Source organism: Oncorhynchus clarkii, unplaced genomic scaffold (genome assembly GCF_045791955.1).
Source record: "Oncorhynchus clarkii lewisi isolate Uvic-CL-2024 unplaced genomic scaffold, UVic_Ocla_1.0 unplaced_contig_5436_pilon_pilon, whole genome shotgun sequence".
NCBI lineage: Eukaryota > Metazoa > Chordata > Actinopteri > Salmoniformes > Salmonidae > Oncorhynchus > Oncorhynchus clarkii.
In genome coordinates, this window is record NW_027260957.1 from 209,062 (window position 1) to 227,500 (window position 18,439).

The window sequence follows — 18,439 nt, forward strand, 5'->3', positions numbered from 1 at the left end:
ACACACACACCACACACACACAGCTGATCCCTGATCTCTGATGACTCACCACCATTGGAGAGGGAAACAACGGTCTGCTATCACAATCACATAGGCCATGTCCCCAATGGCACCCTATTCACTAGGGCTCTAGTCAAAAGTAGTACACTATGTAGGAAATAGGATATAATTAGGGACGCAGGTATAATCTCAATAAACCATGAAATTGCTCTGCGGTGGATTTAAGCCTTTCAGTCTCATGTTGTCATTAGAGCATGGTCGATATCAAGTCACATCTAGAATGTCCATCTCCAGATGAAAACATTGACAAACTGCAGAGACAACAGTAAACAGGGGGAGACAGATTCAGCTCTAGTTTATAACCTATGTATAGATGCACTGAGGGTGCTGCTATATAGGATAAGGTTCAGCCACATCTCTCTCGATCTCACACACACACACACACACACAGCTTGTATCCAGGTGATAGAGGATGAGCTCCTTCTGATTCAGGCCAGAACACCTCTACCTCACTACTAGAAACCCTCCGTGTGATCAGGCCAGAACACCTTTACCTCACTACTAGAAACCCTCCGTGTGATCAGGCCAGAACACACTACTAGAAACCCTCCGTGTGATCAGGCCAGAACACCTCTACCTCACTACTAGAAACCCTCCGTGTGATCAGGCCAGAACACCTCTACCTCACTACTAGAAACCCTCCGTGTGATCAGGCCAGAACACCTCTACCTCACTACTAGAAACCCTTTGTGTGATCAGGCCAGAACACCTCTACCTCACTACTAGAAACCCTCTGTGTGATCAGGCCAGAACACACTACTAGAAACCGATGCATGGAAAATGGCCCTCTATTCCTTTCACAGTGCATTACTTTGACCAGGGTCTATTGCTCTGGTCACTATAAAGAGAACACCTTGCCATGATGGGACAAGAATAATAACAGAGAGAGAGAGGGGGAACAAGAAAAGAAGGGTGTGTAGGTGTGTCTGTGTCAGTTTGGCAGGGGGGAGGAGGTTACCTGTATGTGAGGGACTCTGTGCTGTGGAGATGACACACCCCTTTTCAAACCAGTCTGACTAGATGTAACGCTTCCCCAATTCTGACACATACACCCTTCCTGTTCCTGACTGAAACCTGACCAGTCTTTCCCACACACACGCTCCTCCCTCACCTTTAAGCTTGAATAAGTAAATAAATATATATATATATATATAATCATAGTGAAGGTGTTTCTCTCTCAGGGATTCTGGCACCACTGGTGAAAATACCATCTGTCTCTACTGTCCTCTCTCAATTATGCACATTCAATCTACAGAAGAGAAGATAATCTATTTGCATTCAAAAATGCATTTGTTTCTTATGGCTGTTGGTCAGAGTTAGTCACTGCAAGTGCATACAAGTTTCTCTTGACAAAGTGTAGAGTTAATGTTGCAAAAGGTTAGTCTTGTGAGAGAAACAAAATAACATGGCATGTACCGACAAGATAAGAGGGCGGGCAGAGAATGCTACCTGCAAAATATCGACGTTCTGATTGGCAGATGACAACGTCACTCATTTTGAAGTCCTGTTCGCAGCCAGGAAAGCACTTAGCACAAGTTTTGGTACTCAGCCTAGTGAGCCTTCTACCTGGCCAAGGTCTTGTCCGCGGTCCCTAGCCTACAAAAAACAACGCTGGTGACCGGAGAGGTCGTAACTGTAACTGATCGATGATGGCCTCGCAGAAAGGGACGTTTGCTGGCGTTTTGCTTTGTCTCGGTGAGTTTACTGATCTTATATCATTTCATAACTGTCTCTGTGTTATACAACAAGAGCCACACCCATGTGTTTTTTTTTAGTCATGTATATGGTATCGGTGTGGCGTCGCCTCACGTGTTCAACTCATCTTGTTTTGTACAAATTGGTAGAACAGGATGCACTTAACGTATATCAAAAAGCAGAAAGTAAAAGAATGCAATACATTTAGTATTTACTGCCTGGCGTCCAGAGAGAAGAAACAGAGAGCAACATCATTTAAAAAACCTTGAGTCTGTTGATGCACCTGTGCGTCAATCTAAGTAACAGAATAAAACAATCCCCATCAGAATCCATCCATTTAAACTAGAGATATCAGTTTTCTTGCAATGAACGACCACTATGGAAAGGGGAGACTCTCACGAACACGATGGTATTCTCTGTTTTGGACTATTTATTTTACCTTTCATTTAACTAGGCAAGTCAGTTAAGAACAAATTATTATTTACAATGATGGCCTACCCTGACCAAACCCTACCCAAACCTGGACAACGCTGGACCAATTGTGAGTAGCCCTATGGGACTCCCCATCACAGCTGGTTGTGATACAGCCCGGGATCGAACCCGGGTCTGTAGTGACGCCTCTAGCACTGCGATGCAGTGCCTTAGACCGCCTGGACTAGTCTCAAGATAACCCATACAAACCAATGGAGGTAGTTTTGCTCCAACAAATATATTCACACAAAAAATCTACAATATAGAGATATTGCTTTCTTATCTCCTAGGTATAGGATGAGACACTTTAAAACCTTATTCCTTTATGATTCATTTTTTGACTGTCTTTTTTTGCCATTTATGAATACTATTCAATGCGTTTCTATGGGCTATAGTAGTAAAGGCCAAATTCAATATTTTATCAAATATATGTATTTTTGTTTTATTTTAGGGGTCCTAAACTTCTAAATCCAATAGCTAAATGATCCATGGTATGACCATATTAAAACAATTCCATATGTTAGTTTAGTACTCTAACCCTAGTAGCTAACCCTAACCCTAGTAGCTAACCCTAGTAGCTAACCCTAACCCTAGTAGCTAACCCTAACCCTAGTAGCTAACCCTAACAGCTAACCCTAATCCTAGTAGCTAACCCTAACCCTAGTAGCTAACCCTAACCCTAGTAGCTAACCCTAACCCTAGTAGCTAACCCTAGTAGCTAAACCCTAACCCTAGTAGCTAACCCTAGTAGCTAACCCTAACCCTAGTAGCTAACCCTAACCCTAGTAGCTAACCCTAACAGCTAACCCTAATCCTAGTAGCTAACCCTAACCCTAGTAGCTAACCCTAACCCTAGTAGCTAACCCTAACCCTAGTAGCTAACCCTAGTAGCTAACCCGCACCCTAGTAGCTAACCCGCACCCTAGTAGCTAACCCTAGTAGCTAACCCTAACCCTAGTAGCTAACCCTAGTAGCTAACCCTAACCCTAGTAGCTAACCCGCACCCTAGTAGCTAACCCGCACCCTAGTAGCTAACCCTAGTAGCTAACCCTAGTAGCTAACCCTAACCCTAGTAGCTAACCCTAACCATTTGGTGTTAATGCCTTAACAATTTGGAGTTCATTCCTGAACTTAACCCTAACCTTAAATTCAGAGTTAATGCCTAAACTTAACCTTAAACACTTAGAAATGTGACATTTGAGAAACATGGATGAAGCTGTAATTCTGATGAGAGGGCTGATAGTTAGAGAGTGCTGGATGACACAGGCAGGAGAGGTGCCCAACCCTAAACACTTTGCATTCCCACTGGAGGACAACAGCCTCCATATGAATCCATGTGAAAACTAATGCTTTGTATTTTTCCAGTCATGTAAATCTTGCTATAGTATTTATATAATAGTGTACGTGTGTGGTTAGAATGTCCGCCCTGAGATTGGAAGATTGGGTGTTTGATATCTGGCTGTGTCGTCCTGAAGACTGTAATGGGAGCATTGAGGTGATTGGGGGTAAGGCCCTGCGATCCGCAAGTGTCCTGTCCAAGGGTTGTACTTGTGAAAACAGTTCTGTCTTGCACAAGCCAAGGTGCAAGGCTTCTCACTCCCTTACTGTCAGTGGGTGTAACCCGTCCTCTAGTTTCTAAAGCCCTGTCATAACGGAGGACTACATAATAAGCCTCTCGGTGCTATGACATTACCTGTGTGGGTTTATATTGCTGCAGTGTGAGGCTGTCCTCTGTACTCCAGCACACCCTTATCTAAGATGACTGCTAAAGAAGGTTGTGGTGAAACAAATGGGGAACTGAGAGCTGTCAGTGTAGCTAGCATGCTAACCTTATCTAGCTAGCTAATGTTATGTCATTGTTGCATTATTTTACACCTTATTCACCTTATTCAATAAGATGAACCGCTGGCTAGCCTGGTTCTGGAGCTGGATTTGTCAGAAGCATTTAGGGAAAACTTCACCCCAGATTGAAACCACTATCTTTGACTTTGTCATCTATTGTTCTCTCCAAAGTGTTGGCATCTTACATAAGAGACATGAGTTTTTCTACATTGTAATGAACATGGTGCAACCTTGTGTTGGCAGGCTTCGGCCGCAGTACAGCAAAGCCAAGTCGGCCCGTGCTTATGGTTCTCACAGGGGAAGTGAAGTGATAGGCTACAATGACTTCATGATGCACGTCTCAAATGACATGTAACGACAAAATGGATAAACCTGTTTCTTTAATTATCTTTTGCTGGTGCATGTTCAATGTAGCAATAAGGTACGAGGAGGTGTGTTATATGCCCAACTCCATGTTGTTTTCGTGCATGGACACAGCCCTTAGCCGTGGTATATTGGCCAAACACCACATACCCCCGATGTGCCTTATTGCTATTATAAGCTGGTTACAGTACCAACGTAATAAGAGAAGTAAAATGACATGTTTCAGCATTCAGGGCTGGAACCATCCAGTTTATAAAATAGGATAGACGCTTGTGGTTTCTAGCTGCACCAATCAGCAGTGAAGCGTGTCGTCGTGAAGCAACACTTCATGCAATTATAGCATTTATAAAATGGTCAGTTCCTATCTCTCACTATAATATATACTATTTTAATACTGATCATTTTCTGGAAAAAAATGAAAAGTGGAGGTGCAAAAACCTTAGTTCCTCCCTGTTTTAATTTGCTCCTTGGCTCAGGTGGCCAGGTGTATGCTACGGAGGAAAGCTGCTTGGCTCAGGTGGCCAGGTGTATGTTACGGAGAAAAGCTGCTTGGCTCAGGTGGCCAGGTGTATGTTACGGAGAAAAGCTGCTTGGCTCAGGTGGCCAGGTGTATGTTACGGAGAAAAGCTGCTTGGCTCAGGTGGCCAGGTGTATGTTACGGAGAAAAGCTGCTTGGCTCAGGTGGCCAGGTGTATGTTACGGAGAAAAGCTGCTTGGCTCAGGTGGCCAGGTGTATGTTACGGAGAAAAGCTGCTTGGCTCAGGTGGCCAGGTGTATGCTACGGAGAAAAGCTGCTTGGCTCAGGTGGCCAGGTGTATGTTACGGAGAAAAGCTGCTTGGCTCAGGTGGCCAGGTGTATGCTACGGAGAAAAGCTGCTTGGCTCAGGTGGCCAGGTGTATGCTACGGAGAAAAGCTGCTTGGCTCAGGTGGCCAGGTGTATGTTACGGAGAAAAGCTGCTTGGCTCAGGTGGCCAGGTGTATGCTACGGAGGAAAGCTGCTTGGCTCAGGTGGCCAGGTGTATGTTACGGAGAAAAGCTGCTTGGCTCAGGTGGCCAGGTGTATGCTACGGAGGAAAGCTGCTTGGCTCAGGTGGCCAGGTGTATGCTACAGAGAAAAGCTGCTTGGCTCAGGTGGCCAGGTGTATGCTACGGAGGAAAGCTGCTTGGCTCAGGTGGCCAGGTGTATGTTACGGAGGAAAGCTGCTTGGCTCAGGTGGCCAGGTGTATGTTACGGAGAAAAGCTGCGTGGCTCAGGTGGCCAGGTGTATGCTACAGAGAAAAGCTGCTTGGCTCAGGTGGCCAGGTGTAGGCTACGGAGGAAAGCTGCTTGGCTCAGGTGGCCAGGTGTATGCTACGGAGGAAGAACTTTGCAGATGTTTCTGATTAATATACAATGCCATGCTGTTGGGTGGTTACATTGAAATAAAACCCAGCGCTGACAATAAATGTAGACTGGAAAGTATTAGCATGTTATGTCCTATTGGGGAAACGCAGCGCTGACAATAAATGTAGACTGGAAAGTATTAGCATGTTATGTCCTATTGGGGAAACACAGCGCTGACAATAAATGTAGACTGGAAAGTATTAGCATGTTATGTCCTATTGGGGAAACACAGCACTGACAATAAATGTTAGACTGGAAAGTATTAGCATGTTATGTCCTATTGGGGAAACACAGCGCTGACAATAAATGTAGACTGGAAAGTATTAGCATGTTATGTCCTATTGGGGAAACACAGCGCTGACAATAAATGTAGACTGGAAAGTATTAGCATGTTATGTCCTATTGGGGAAACACAGCGCTGACAATAAATGTAGACTGGAAAGTATTAGCATGTTATGTCCTATTGGGGAAACACAGCGCTGACAATAAATGTAGACTGGAAAGTATTAGCATGTTATGTCCTATTGGGGAAACACAGCGCTGACAATAAATGTAGACTGGAAAGTATTAGCATATTATGTCCTATTGGGGAAACACAGCGCTGACAATAAATGTAGACTGGAAAGTATTAGCATGTTATGTCCTATTGGGGAAACACAGCGCTGACAATAAATGTAGACTGGAAAGTATTAGCATGTTATGTCCTATTGGGGAAACACAGCGCTGACAATAAATGTAGACTGGAAAGTATTAGCATGTTATGTCCTATTGGGGGAAACACAGCGCTGACAATAAATGTAGACTGGAAAGTATTAGCATGTTATGTCCTATTGGGGAAACACAGCGCTGACACGGAAAATATCCAATGTCCCCACTTCGGATTTCCCACTTCAAGCTCAAATATATCATACTTTGAATAAAACAATGACTTCTTGAATTATTGTGCAACATCATGGGAATCGTCTTTCAGTTGAAAAAAATAATTCCGCTCTTGTGGTACTTTAAGGTTTCCTCTCCTTGAAGTTGGTGGCAGCTCATTTGCCATTAGTTTTAGTGTTACAAAGCACTTCATTTTAACAGTGTTCACCTCCTACAGCTCTATACGTCAGTGTCTGTAAAACCTGTCTTCCTGTTTCTTCCTGTCTGTCTCTCTCTGTCCCAGTCGTGTCCATGACTGTAGCTTTACAGGTGTCCATCCCTCAGCGGTTCTATGAGTTCGCCAGGGGAGACAACATCACTATACCATGCAGCTTCAAACCCAAGAACCCAATCAACAATCTGGTCGTCATATCCTGGTTGGCTGAAGCAGACAAACCCGGAGAGCCAGAGGTAATAAACCAACCAGAAATCACTCTGATCAGCTCTTTTACATTCAGTGGGTTTAAACTATTGATCCCCTTGATAAAGATGAGCAATGATTGGGACATTTTTATACTACAGTTGTGCAGAGAAAGTGATTTGACTTAACAAGTAATTCATTCCCCCAACAAGTTAGGGGTCAAAATTAACACCCTTAAATATTGTTATAAATACAGTAGTTTTTGGGTCCCATATTCCGTACGGACATAATGACTACATCTAGTTTGTTGGATGCATTTGCAGTTAGTTTTTCAGATTATTTTGTGCCCAATCGAAATGAATGGTAAATAATGTATCGTGTCATTTTGGAGTCACTTTTATTGTAAAATAAGAATAGAAAATGTTTCTGAACAAATCTACATTAACGTGGATGCTTCCATGGTTACGGATAATTCTGCATGAATGGTGAATAATGATGAGTGAGGAAGTTAGAGGATCAAAGATCCTACCCCCAAGACAGCCTAAACTCTCACCATTACCAATAACAGGGGAGGTTAGCATTGGTGCTTCCATGTTGTTGTTGACATTGTTGTTTCCAGGTGTCCGTCCTTACCTCCTACTCTACTGGTGACCTGGACATCAGTGACAGGTATGAAGGAAGAGCTTCCCTGGAGCAGGACATAGCTAAAGGAGTAGCCAACCTGAAGCTCTCCTCCATCGGTCTCCAGGACAACCGACTATTCGAGTGTCGGGTCGCCATCCCCAAGGATGACAAGGGTCAGCTGGCTGACACCACCCGTCTGGTGGTCCTGGGTAAAAAACAACAATGACTCCCGTAGAATATTACATAATAAACCGTAGAATTTAGCTTCGTTTCCGCTTTATTCCATAATAAACCTTAGAAATCCGTAAAGTGTCGATGATTACTGTTTAACTTAACGTTGCAAAACATATTGTGTCCACAGTGGCTCCCTCTGTGCCTGTCTGTAAGGTCGATGGGAAGGCAGAGTACTTCCAGAACATCAGTCTCACCTGTCAGTCTGAAGAGGGCTCTCCTCTTCCTACCTACAAGTGGCAGGGCTACGACGTCAGAAACATGCCCCGAGCACCTGCACCCAGGACAACAGACAGTATGTAGTGTCTGTGTGTGCTTGTTAATCTTCACTTGATATGACCTTGACTATGACCTTGACTATGACCTTGACTATGACCTTGACTATGACCTTGACTATGACCTTGACTATGACCTTGAATATGACCTTGACTCCTGACCTAACAGGTTGTCTCCGTCTCTTCCAGAGGATGGTGTCCTGTCTCTCTTCAACCTCACCATGGAATCCTCAGGATACTACGTCTGTACCTCCACTAATAAGATCCGCAGTGCCACATGCAACCTGACGCTGTCCGTCATGCCACGTGAGTGCACAATACGACTGTGACTGCTGAGCTAAAGCTTAGGCATTATCTCTGGGAGCTAACACAAATGTTCAGATCTGAGGCAATGTAACCATCACATGAGGATGGTCCTGTAACAGGATACTCATCCTCTCATGCTACACCTCTTCTCTCATGCTCCTCCTCTCATGCTCCTCCTCGCCTCTCCGACCCGACTCTCCTCCTCACCTCGCTCCTCTTCACCTCGCATCTCCTCTCCACTTCTCGCCACCTCCTCCTCGCCTTGCCTCCTCCTCGCCTCTCCTCCTCCTCGCCTCTCCTCCTCCTCGCCCTTCCTCCTCCTCGCCCTTCCTCCTCCTCGCCCTTCCTTCTCCTCGCCCTTCCTTCTCCTCGCCCTTCCTCCTCCTCGCCCTTCCTCCTCCTCGCCCTTCCTCCTCCTCGCCCTTCCTCCTCTCCACTTCGCCTCTCCACTTCGCCTCTCCACTTCGCCTCTCCACTTCGCCTCTCCACTTCGCCTCTTCGCCTCTCCACTTCGCCTCTCCACTTCGCCTCTCCACTTCGCCTCTCCACTTCGCCTCTCCTCTCCACTTCGCCTCTCCTCTCCACTTCGCCTCTCCTCTCCACTTCGCCTCTCCTCTCCACTTCGCTCTCCACTCGCCTCTCCTCTCCACTTCGCCTCTCCTCTCCACTTCGCCTCTCCTCTCCACTTCGCCTCTCCTCTCCACTTCGCCTCTCCTCTCCACTTCGCCTCTCCTCTCCACTTCGCCTCTCCTCTCCACTTCGCCTCTCCTCTCCACTTCGCCTCTCCTCTCCACTTCGCCTCTCCTCTCCACTTCGCCTCTCCTCTCCACTTCGCCTCTCCTCTCATGCTCGCCTCTCCTCTTCTCACCAACTCTCCTCACCTCATATCACCTCTTCTCTTCTCCTTCTCACCTCTCCTTCTCACCTCTCTCCTTCTCACCTCTCTCCTTCTCACCTCTCTCCTTCTCACCTCTCTCCTTCTCACCTCTCTCCTTCTCACCTCTCTCCTTCTCACCTCTCTCCTTCTCACCTCTCTCCTTCTCACCTCTCTCCTTCTCACCTCTCTCCTTCTCACCTCTCCTCTTCTCACCTCTTCTCTTCTCCTTCCTCCCCTCTCCTCTCCTCACCTCTCCTCACCTCTCCTCTCCTCTCCTCTCCTCACCTCTCCTCTCCTCTCCTCTCCTCACCTCTCCTCTTCTCACCTCTTTTCCTCTCCTCACCTCTCCTCTCCTCTCCTCACCTTTCCTCTTCTCACCTCTCCTCTCCTTACCTCTCCTCCTCTCCTCACCTCTCCTCTTCTCACCTCTTTTCCTCTCCTCACCTCTCCTCTTCTCACCTCTTTTCCTCTACTCACCTCTTTCTCCTCTCCTCTCCTCTCCTCCTCTCCTCACCTCTCCTCTACTCACCTCTCACCTTCCTCTCCTCACCTCTCCTCTCCTCTCCTCTACTCACCTCTCCTCACCTCTCCTCTACTCACCTCTTTTCCTCTCCTCTCCTCTCCTCTCCTCTCCTCACCTCTCCTCTTCTCACCTCTTTTCCTCTCCTCTCCTCTCCTCTCCTCTCCTCTCCTCTCCTCCTCTCCTCACCTCTCCTCTTCTCACCTCTTTTCCTCTACTCACCTCTTTTCCTCTCCTCACCTCTCCTCTCCTCTCCTCCTCTCCTCACCTCTCCTCTACTCACCTCTTTTCCTCTCCTCACCTCTCCTCCTCTCCTCTACTCACCTCTTTTCCTCTCCTCACCTCTCCTCTTCTCACCTCTTTTCCTCTACTCACCTCTTTTCCTCTCCTCTCCTCTCCTCCTCTCCTCTCCTCACCTCTCCTCTCCTCTCCTCACCTCTCCTCTTCTCACCTCTTTTCCTCTCCTCACCTCTCCTCTCCTCACCTCTCCTCTTCTCACCTCTTTTCCTCTCCTCACCTCTTTTCCTCTCCTCTCCTGTCCTCTCCTCACCTCTCCTCCTCTCCTCACCTCTCCTCTACTCACCTCTTTTCCTCTCCTCACCTCTCCTCTTCTCACCTCTTTTCCTCTCCTCACCTCTCCTCACCTCTCCTCACCTCTCCTCACCTCTCCTCACCTCTCCTCACCTCTCCTCTCCTCTCCTCACCTCTCCTCTACTCACCTCTTTTCCTCTCCTCACCTCTCCTCTCCTCTCCTCTCCTCTCCTCCTCTCCTCTCCTCTCCTCTCCTCTCCTCTCCTCTCCTCTCCTCTCCTCTCCTCTCCTCTCCTCTCCTCTCCTCTCCTCTCCTCCTCTCCTCTCCTCTCCTCACCTCTCCTCCTCTCCTCACCTCTCCTCCTCTCCTCACCTCTCCTCTCCTCTTTTCCTCTCCTCTCCTCTCCTCTTTTCCTCTCCTCTCCTCACCTCTCCTCTCCTCACCTCTTTTCCTCTTCTCACCTCTCCTCTTCCATTTCTCATCCATCTTCCTCACCTCACCTCTCCTCCTCATCTCACCTCACCTCTTCACCACCTCTCTCTCCTGTAGCGTCTATGGCCCTGGGTTCAACAGCGGGTATCATTGGCGGCGTTGTGGTTGGTGTTCTGGTGCTGCTCATCATCCTCATCTACTGCTGCTGCTGCAGGAAGAAGAAGGACAAAGCAGAGGAGTACGCTATGGGGTATGTATGGTCTGTCACACACACACACACCATGAGAACTGAGATGGTGAGTCTCCTGTCCACTGATATGTCCTCAGGGTTCCAGAGGGGGAGGAGTTCCACGACGACAAACCCGTGGTGAACGGCGAGGTTCGCCAGACGCGCAGCAAGGAAGGCGACGATGAAGACCACCCACCCAAGATCGTGGACCGCCGCGACCAGTACAAGGAACGCAGCGAGAAGGACTACGATGACCGCCGCAGCGACTACGATGACCGCCTACCCAAGATCGTGGACCGTCGCGACCAGTACAAGGAACGCAGTGAGAAGGACTACGATGACCGCCGCAGCGACTACGATGACCGCCGCAGCGACTACGATGACCGCCGCAGCGACTACGATGACCGCCGCGAGCGCCACGATGACCGCAGGGACCAGGACGACCGCTACTCTGACCGCCGTGACCGGTACGACCGCGATCGTGTTTACGATGAACGCAGTGACGGCGGACGGTACAGTGATCGTTATGATGAGCCCTACGATGATCGTGACAGACCTCCCAGTGTACCGGCCAATAAACCTGCTAAGCCTTTGTTACTGTAATTGAATTATGCCATTGTGTTTTCCCTTCTATTGAACTCATATTGTTAATCAGATATATTAAAACAGAGTATAAGTTTACTTAGTTACAGTTCCATTTAAAATCATTTGTTCAGTCATTTAATCATCATTTTACCAACAGCCTTCTAAAAATAGAATAGATTAGAACCACTTAATGTTTCCCACAACTTGTGTTTGGAATGGTTGAAAATAGAAATAATATTATAAACATAGTAGCTGCTGTAGGTCAGGCTTGACAAAGGGCCTAGCTGCCAGGCTGAACTCGGTCACATCAATAACAGGACGACAGTAACACAACGAAGTACAGCCTGTAGGTCAGGCTTGACAAAGGGCCTAGCTACCAGGCTGAACTCGGTCACATCAATAACAGGACGACAGTAACACAACGAAGTACAGCCTGTAGGTCAGGCTTGACAAAGGGCCTAGCTGCCAGGCTGAACTCGGTCACATCAATAACAGGACGACAGTAACACAACGAAGTACAGCCTGTAGGTCAGGCTTGACAAAGGGCCTAGCTGCCAGGCTGAACTCGGTCACATCAATAACAGGACGACAGTAACACAACGAAGTACAGCCTGTAGGTCAGGCTTGACAAAGGGCCTAGCTACCAGGCTGAACTCGGTCACATCAATAACAGGACGACAGTAACACAACGAAGTACAGCCTGTAGGTCAGGCTTGACAAAGGGCCTAGCTACCAGGCTGAACTCGGTCACATCAATAACAGGACGACAGTAACACAACGAAGTACAGCCTGTAGGTCAGGCTTGACAAAGGGCCTAGCTACCAGGCTGAACTCGGTCACATCAATAACAGGACGACAGTAACACAACGAAGTACAGCCTGTAGGTCAGGCTTGACAAAGGGCCTAGCTACCAGGCTGAACTCGGTCACATCAATAACAGGACGACAGTAACACAACGAAGTAAAGCCTGTAGGTCAGGGATCATCAAATAGATTCAGCCACCGGATGGTGTTTTTCCTTCAGCAGAAGTTCAGGGGACCGGAACATAATTATAAATCATTTGTAGACGGCAAATTGACTGCAAGAAACCGAAACGGATGTAATATTTGACAAATATATAATAATTTAGAACCTTGCTTACATTTGTAAACCCTCACATATATATCGCTCTTATGTGTGGGAATACTTGAACTAAATGAAAATCACTTGGAGCTGATTTCCTGGTGTTTGTACAGTCTTTTATGTTCAACAATAGCAATTCTACAAAAAAATAAAATAAAATAAAAAATGATATATCATTTTCTTTATTTTTTATGTTTTTATATATATATATATATATATATGTATATGTGTATATATAATTATATAATTTCTGGGTTGAGAAAAGTTGGGGGGGCCAAATAAAAGGGTCTGTCAGTTGGGGAGCCCTGCTAGACACCATGCCGACTAGAGGTGGAGCGTATCACTGTTATCTATGTAAAGGAACCCTGCTAGACACCATGCCGACTAGAGGTGGAGCAGCGTTGTATCACTGTTATCTATGTAAAGGTCATCAATGTGGAGTATCACTGTATCTATGTAAAGGCCTTCAATGTGGAGTATCACTGTTATCTATGTAAAGGAACCCTGCTAGACACCATGCCGAGCTAGAGGTTGTATCACTGTTATCTATGTAAAGGCCTTCAATGTGGAGTATCACTGTTATCTATGTAAAGGTCATCAATGTGGAGTATCACTGTGATCTATGTAAAGGCCTTCAATGTGGAGTATCACTGTTATCTATGTAAAGGTCTTCAATGTGGAGTACAGCCTATGATTGAAGGAAGGGCGGCCTCAATTCAGTTCAGTAGTCAGGAAGCGAATTGGAATGCTGATTCAAAGATTTGAAAAGTGCCATCTAGTATTTTCAATGAGGATTTTTTTTAAAATGTTTTATTCTTGAATCTGAATTTAAATTTGCTTTCTGTTACAAGCTGCCATTGTCTGAATAAGACTGTGTATGAATTCTCAGTGCAGCTTATTGGCTAATGCATTTTCCCTCCTGCCTTATTGTCTACTGTTGGTGTGACAGATAATGCATTTACCCTCCTGCCTTATTGTCTACTGTTGGTGTGACAGATAATGCATTTACCCTCCTGCCTTATTGTCTACTGTTGGTGTGACTGAAGAGCTTTCCACGTCAGTCTCAGGTCTTGGCTGTTTGAGAACCACAAGCTTTTTGGTGACGGTCTGTTTGTTTTTATCAACTGTAGATTGATAATACCCTCTAATATCAACTGTAGATTGATAATACCCTCTAATATCAACTGTAGATTGATAATACCCTCTAATATCAACTGTAGATTGATAATACCCTCTAATATCAACTGTAGATTGATAATACCCTCTGATAATACCCTCTAATATCAACTGTAGATTGATAATACCCTCTAATATCAACTGTAGATTGATAATACCCTCTAATATCAAATGTTGGAGTTACATTTAATATCAACTGTAGATTGATAATACCCTCTAATAAATTAAGTTAACATTTTTAATAGTTGTTTTCATGACTTAGAAGTGTTGTGTTTTGTACATTTATTTAGCGTCATGATGCTTGTTAATGCAGTGGAGTGTCAGGTGTCTCAGGTGAGTCTTCATTAACATATTCAAACCATGACTTGTTTTTGGAGTGAGTGAGTCAATCAGGCCTTTTGAAAGAGAACCTAGAGACCCATTTTAAGAACAGAGAGAAACTAGTTTCACTCTGTGGCATGTGCCTAGTCGTTTCACTTCCTCATTATAGCCCGAGGCCAGACAACAGACTCACTTAACTAGAAGTGGCTTCGTTGGGTTCAGACCTATTAAATGGGTCTGTCTGAGTGAGGAGTTTTTATCTAAGGAAGGGAAGATAATCATGCCTTTAATCTTCGACAAAAATGTCTAACCTTTTGTTTTGTTTTTATGCTTTTGAAATGTACAGGGACAATTTAACTCGTTAAAACATCAAATGTTTGAAGTTTTGGTTAGATGTGATGGTACAATTTATAAACTGTAAATAAAATGTATGATGTTCCTAATCTGTGTACAAATGTTTTCATTGGGTTTACAGTGAATTTATATTAAAGCCAAATGTATCTATAAAAAAGGCCACAATGTGTGAGTTTTGTCTGCACTGAAACCACAATGTTTCTCCTCTCTCTGGAGAAATGAATGTACAGAACGTGAAGAAACGACAGAGGGCAGCAATGCCCCCTTGACTCATTTGTCTTTGTCGTGGGACTGTTCACTATCGCCTAGTTTCGATTAGCCAGCTGTGGTACCGTTGATTCGTTTAGAAAAATGGTGGAAGGAATGACTCATTGTTGAATTCCCAATGTGTTTATCACTGTGCTTTCAACCATCTAAAAGCACAACAACATTTCTGTGCTTTCAACCATTTTAAAAGCACAACACAGTTCAAATGGGAAGACAATGTCTGGTTGTTGGTATAGTTATCACTGTGCTTTCAACCATTTTAAAAGCACAACACAGTTCAAATGGGAAGACGATGTTCTATGTATTTTTATACAATTTAATTTGATCACTGCGCTTCATCTAATAACACAACCGACAGACCTGGATTACAGTTGAGATCACATCAAAAGCACATAATGCAAGTGATCAACGCTGTTTGAGATTCTGCACAGATTATTACAGCAATTGTGAAGATCTCTCCAAAAGATCTCCTGTGTCCTTTGCATGCTATCTACAATCAGGCTACGGGCTTGTTCAGTCCCTAGCCTATGAAGAAATACTCTGGTGACTGGATTACATTTAAACAACGTTGATTCAACCAGTTTGTGTCCAGTCCCTAGCCTATGAAGAACTACTCTGGTGACTGGATTACATTTAAACAACGTTGATTCAACCAGTTTGTGTCCAGTGGGCTCCCTTTATTCTCCATTCGCTGTCTTTCCCCATCGTCTAAGAGGCGTTGTTCAATGAAAATATAATATTCAATTGATTTCTAATAAATCACAATTTCATATCCACCACACTAAGATACTAGGTGTCGTTCTTGAATGTAGGTGTCATTTGGGCATTTTGGAAAAATGTAGCTGTATTTTTCTAGATGTTTTTTATTTAAATGTATTTGGATACATCTATTCTAAATCAATTAATGGAGCTTAATGTCTTTTCATAGTTTTTACCAGTATGATGACATTGTTCCACCTGTAGGAGCATCAACACCAATGATGTAAACAACAATGAGACATTTTAGGTAAATTATGATTTTCTGAAATGGAGGCCACAAATGCTGAAATCTATAGTCATCAATCCTTTAAAAAATTATTTACTGAAGTGATATGATTAGTGAAATGATTAGTGATATTAGTGATATGATTAAGCTCACAATGTTACTTAGTGTCATTCAAATTGACCAACACCAAGTAACACTGGATTCAGACACAACACATGATCAATGGAATCCTCAAATCTATGACATAATAAAAGGAGGTGTTTAGCTCATCTTTTCATTAATATAGACTCCTCCCCTGATAATATAGGCCACTCTCCGATAACAGACTCCTCCCCTGATAATATAGACCCCTCCCCCGGTAACAGACTCCTCCCCAGATAATATAGACCCCTCCCCCGATAATATAGACCTCTCCCCCGATAACAGACTCCTCCCCTGATAACAGTTTTCCACTGGAGCTCAAGGTCCTTGTATATTTTTGTAATCAGTGATTTTCAAGGCGCTAACACCAATGACATAAAATTGAGGGACACACATTATACTAGTAATAATATCATTTGTTTTTATTGATGTAGGCAATATATTACATAATTTTGTTTCAATGTCTAGCATTCAAATCGCCCAAAACATGTCACTACACTGCTACACATCACCAGTAGGACAAGCCAACCTGCTATCCCCCAGTAGTTTCTACAATGCATACGAAAATGTGTTTTGTAGTATAAATGACTTATATATGTTTTATTATTAAATAACTGTAAAAACAAAAGACAAATGTATTACTTGTCATGTTGTTATCATTTTAAAATGCTTTTACATGATGCCAAAGTCAAGGATCAGAATTTATCACCGCAATTCAAGAATGACCCATATAGACACAGTCCCATTGGCCACACAACATGTAAAGTTGCTTGAGTCACTTTTAAATGAACGCCCCCCCCCTTGTCCTCAAGAGGACCAAACCGCGCTTGCACCACCCATTTCTCAAACGGTACAGTCCCGTTATAATCGGGAAGAGCCAGGACCTGTACAGTCCCGTTATACTCGGTCAGATCTAGGAGCGTTACAATCCCGTTATACTCGGGTAGAGCGAGGCGCTCCGAATAGCGGTTTGAGGAATGAGGCGGAAAAGGCGAGGAGAACATGTACACAGGACTTCTCTAAACGAAAATGCTTTGATATGGAAGATGTGTTTGTTGCTGAGATGGTGGATTCCTGTACTATTCCTGACAGGTAGGTGATGAAGATGTATATAACTTTTACTGACTAACGAGCCAACCTAGCAGTGTAACAGGTTAATAAACAACTTTATTATGTTGAGTTTTCTCCTCACTTCTTTTACTTTTAAGATGTTTGTGTTCTCGTCTCGAACCTGCCCTCGTTCTGATTTCTAACAGAAAAAAAACATTTGGTTGATTTTTTTCCCGTGTTTTTTGCACAGGGACTTTTTTTCAGGATTTACCAAGGGGCAACATTTCAGGAAAGAACGATACATTGTAGCCTTCAAAGAAAAAACACGTAATTTACTTTCGAGTTACAGTCACGTAGCCAGCCATACAGTACAAGACTTGTGTAGCCCGTAAACGATACAAAGTAACGGATTTGGAATGCAGACTATTTGATTTTGATTTCAACATCACGAGGGATAGAAGCATGAGCTTTGTTGTGTGACTTGCTTGGTGCAGCGCAATGAAGGTAGCACTGGTCTGGCGGCTGTAGACTGGCTTTTCTGTTGGTTCCATGGTACTCAGCCAAGTGTGAATAATGCGAAGGGAAATGTATAGGTCACGGATTAGGAAGGGCTGACTTCAATCAGTGTACAATAGCGTACATTGGAGTTGTAATATCCATTAATGAATTAATCAAATTAATTACAGGTAAGTTTGAAAAAATGGTGTATTACAGATAGGGAATAATATTTTGTAATCATTTAGTTTTTTAGAAATGATAAACCTATAGATTATAGATTCTATCCCTCAATTCAAGTTGTCTAATGTAGGCTACAATACTCCTTTTTGATTATGTAGTTATATAGAGAAGTGTCGATTTGTAGATTTCTCCAGCTCTGTGTTTAAAATGTCCTCTTAGGTAGCAGCAGGTGTTTGAGGGACACCACAGGTCCTTAGACTAGCAGCAGGTGTTTGAGGGACACCACAGGTCCTTAGACTAGCAGCAGGTGTTTGAGGGTCACCACAGGTCCTTAGACTAGCAGCTGAGGGACACCACAGGTCCTTAGACTAGCAGCATGTGTTTGAGGGTCACCACAGGTCCTTAGACTAGCAGCAGGTGTTTGAGGGTCACCACAGGTCCTTAGACTAGCAGCAGGTGTTTGAGGGTCACCACAGGTCCTTAGACTAGCAGCAGGTGTTTGAGGGACACCACAGGTCCTTAGACTAGCAGCAGGTGTTTGTGAGGGTCACCACAGGTCCTTAGACTAGCAGCAGGTGTTTGAGGGACACCACAGGTCCTTAGACTAGCAGCAGGTGTTTGAGGGTCACCACAGGTCCT

General features: G+C 44.6%; 2 protein-coding genes across 3 annotated transcripts in view; both read left to right on the forward strand.

Annotated features, from left to right (window-relative positions):
- Positions 1–1,588: 1,588 nt before the first annotated feature.
- LOC139402676 (cell surface A33 antigen-like) lies at positions 1,589–12,874 on the forward strand. The gene is made up of 7 exons (XM_071146572.1): positions 1,589–1,755; positions 6,979–7,145; positions 7,715–7,928; positions 8,081–8,245; positions 8,415–8,531; positions 11,010–11,142; positions 11,220–12,874. The coding sequence occupies exons 1-7, from the start codon at positions 1,707–1,709 to the stop codon at positions 11,722–11,724; spliced, it is 1,350 nt and encodes a 449-aa protein (XP_071002673.1). The 5' UTR covers positions 1,589–1,706; the 3' UTR covers positions 11,725–12,874.
- Positions 12,875–16,991: 4,117 nt separating this feature from the next.
- LOC139402674 (immunoglobulin-like domain-containing receptor 2) overlaps positions 16,992–18,439 on the forward strand; it is a 35,348-nt gene continuing 33,900 nt past the window's right edge. The window contains exon 1 of one of the 2 annotated variants that reach the window (XM_071146570.1): positions 16,992–17,164. In XM_071146570.1, coding sequence (XP_071002671.1) covers positions 17,050–17,164 — 115 coding nt within the window. In that variant the 5' untranslated portion in view covers positions 16,992–17,049. The remainder of the gene's footprint in view (positions 17,165–18,439) is intronic. The other variant, XM_071146571.1, reaches the window with a different exon arrangement.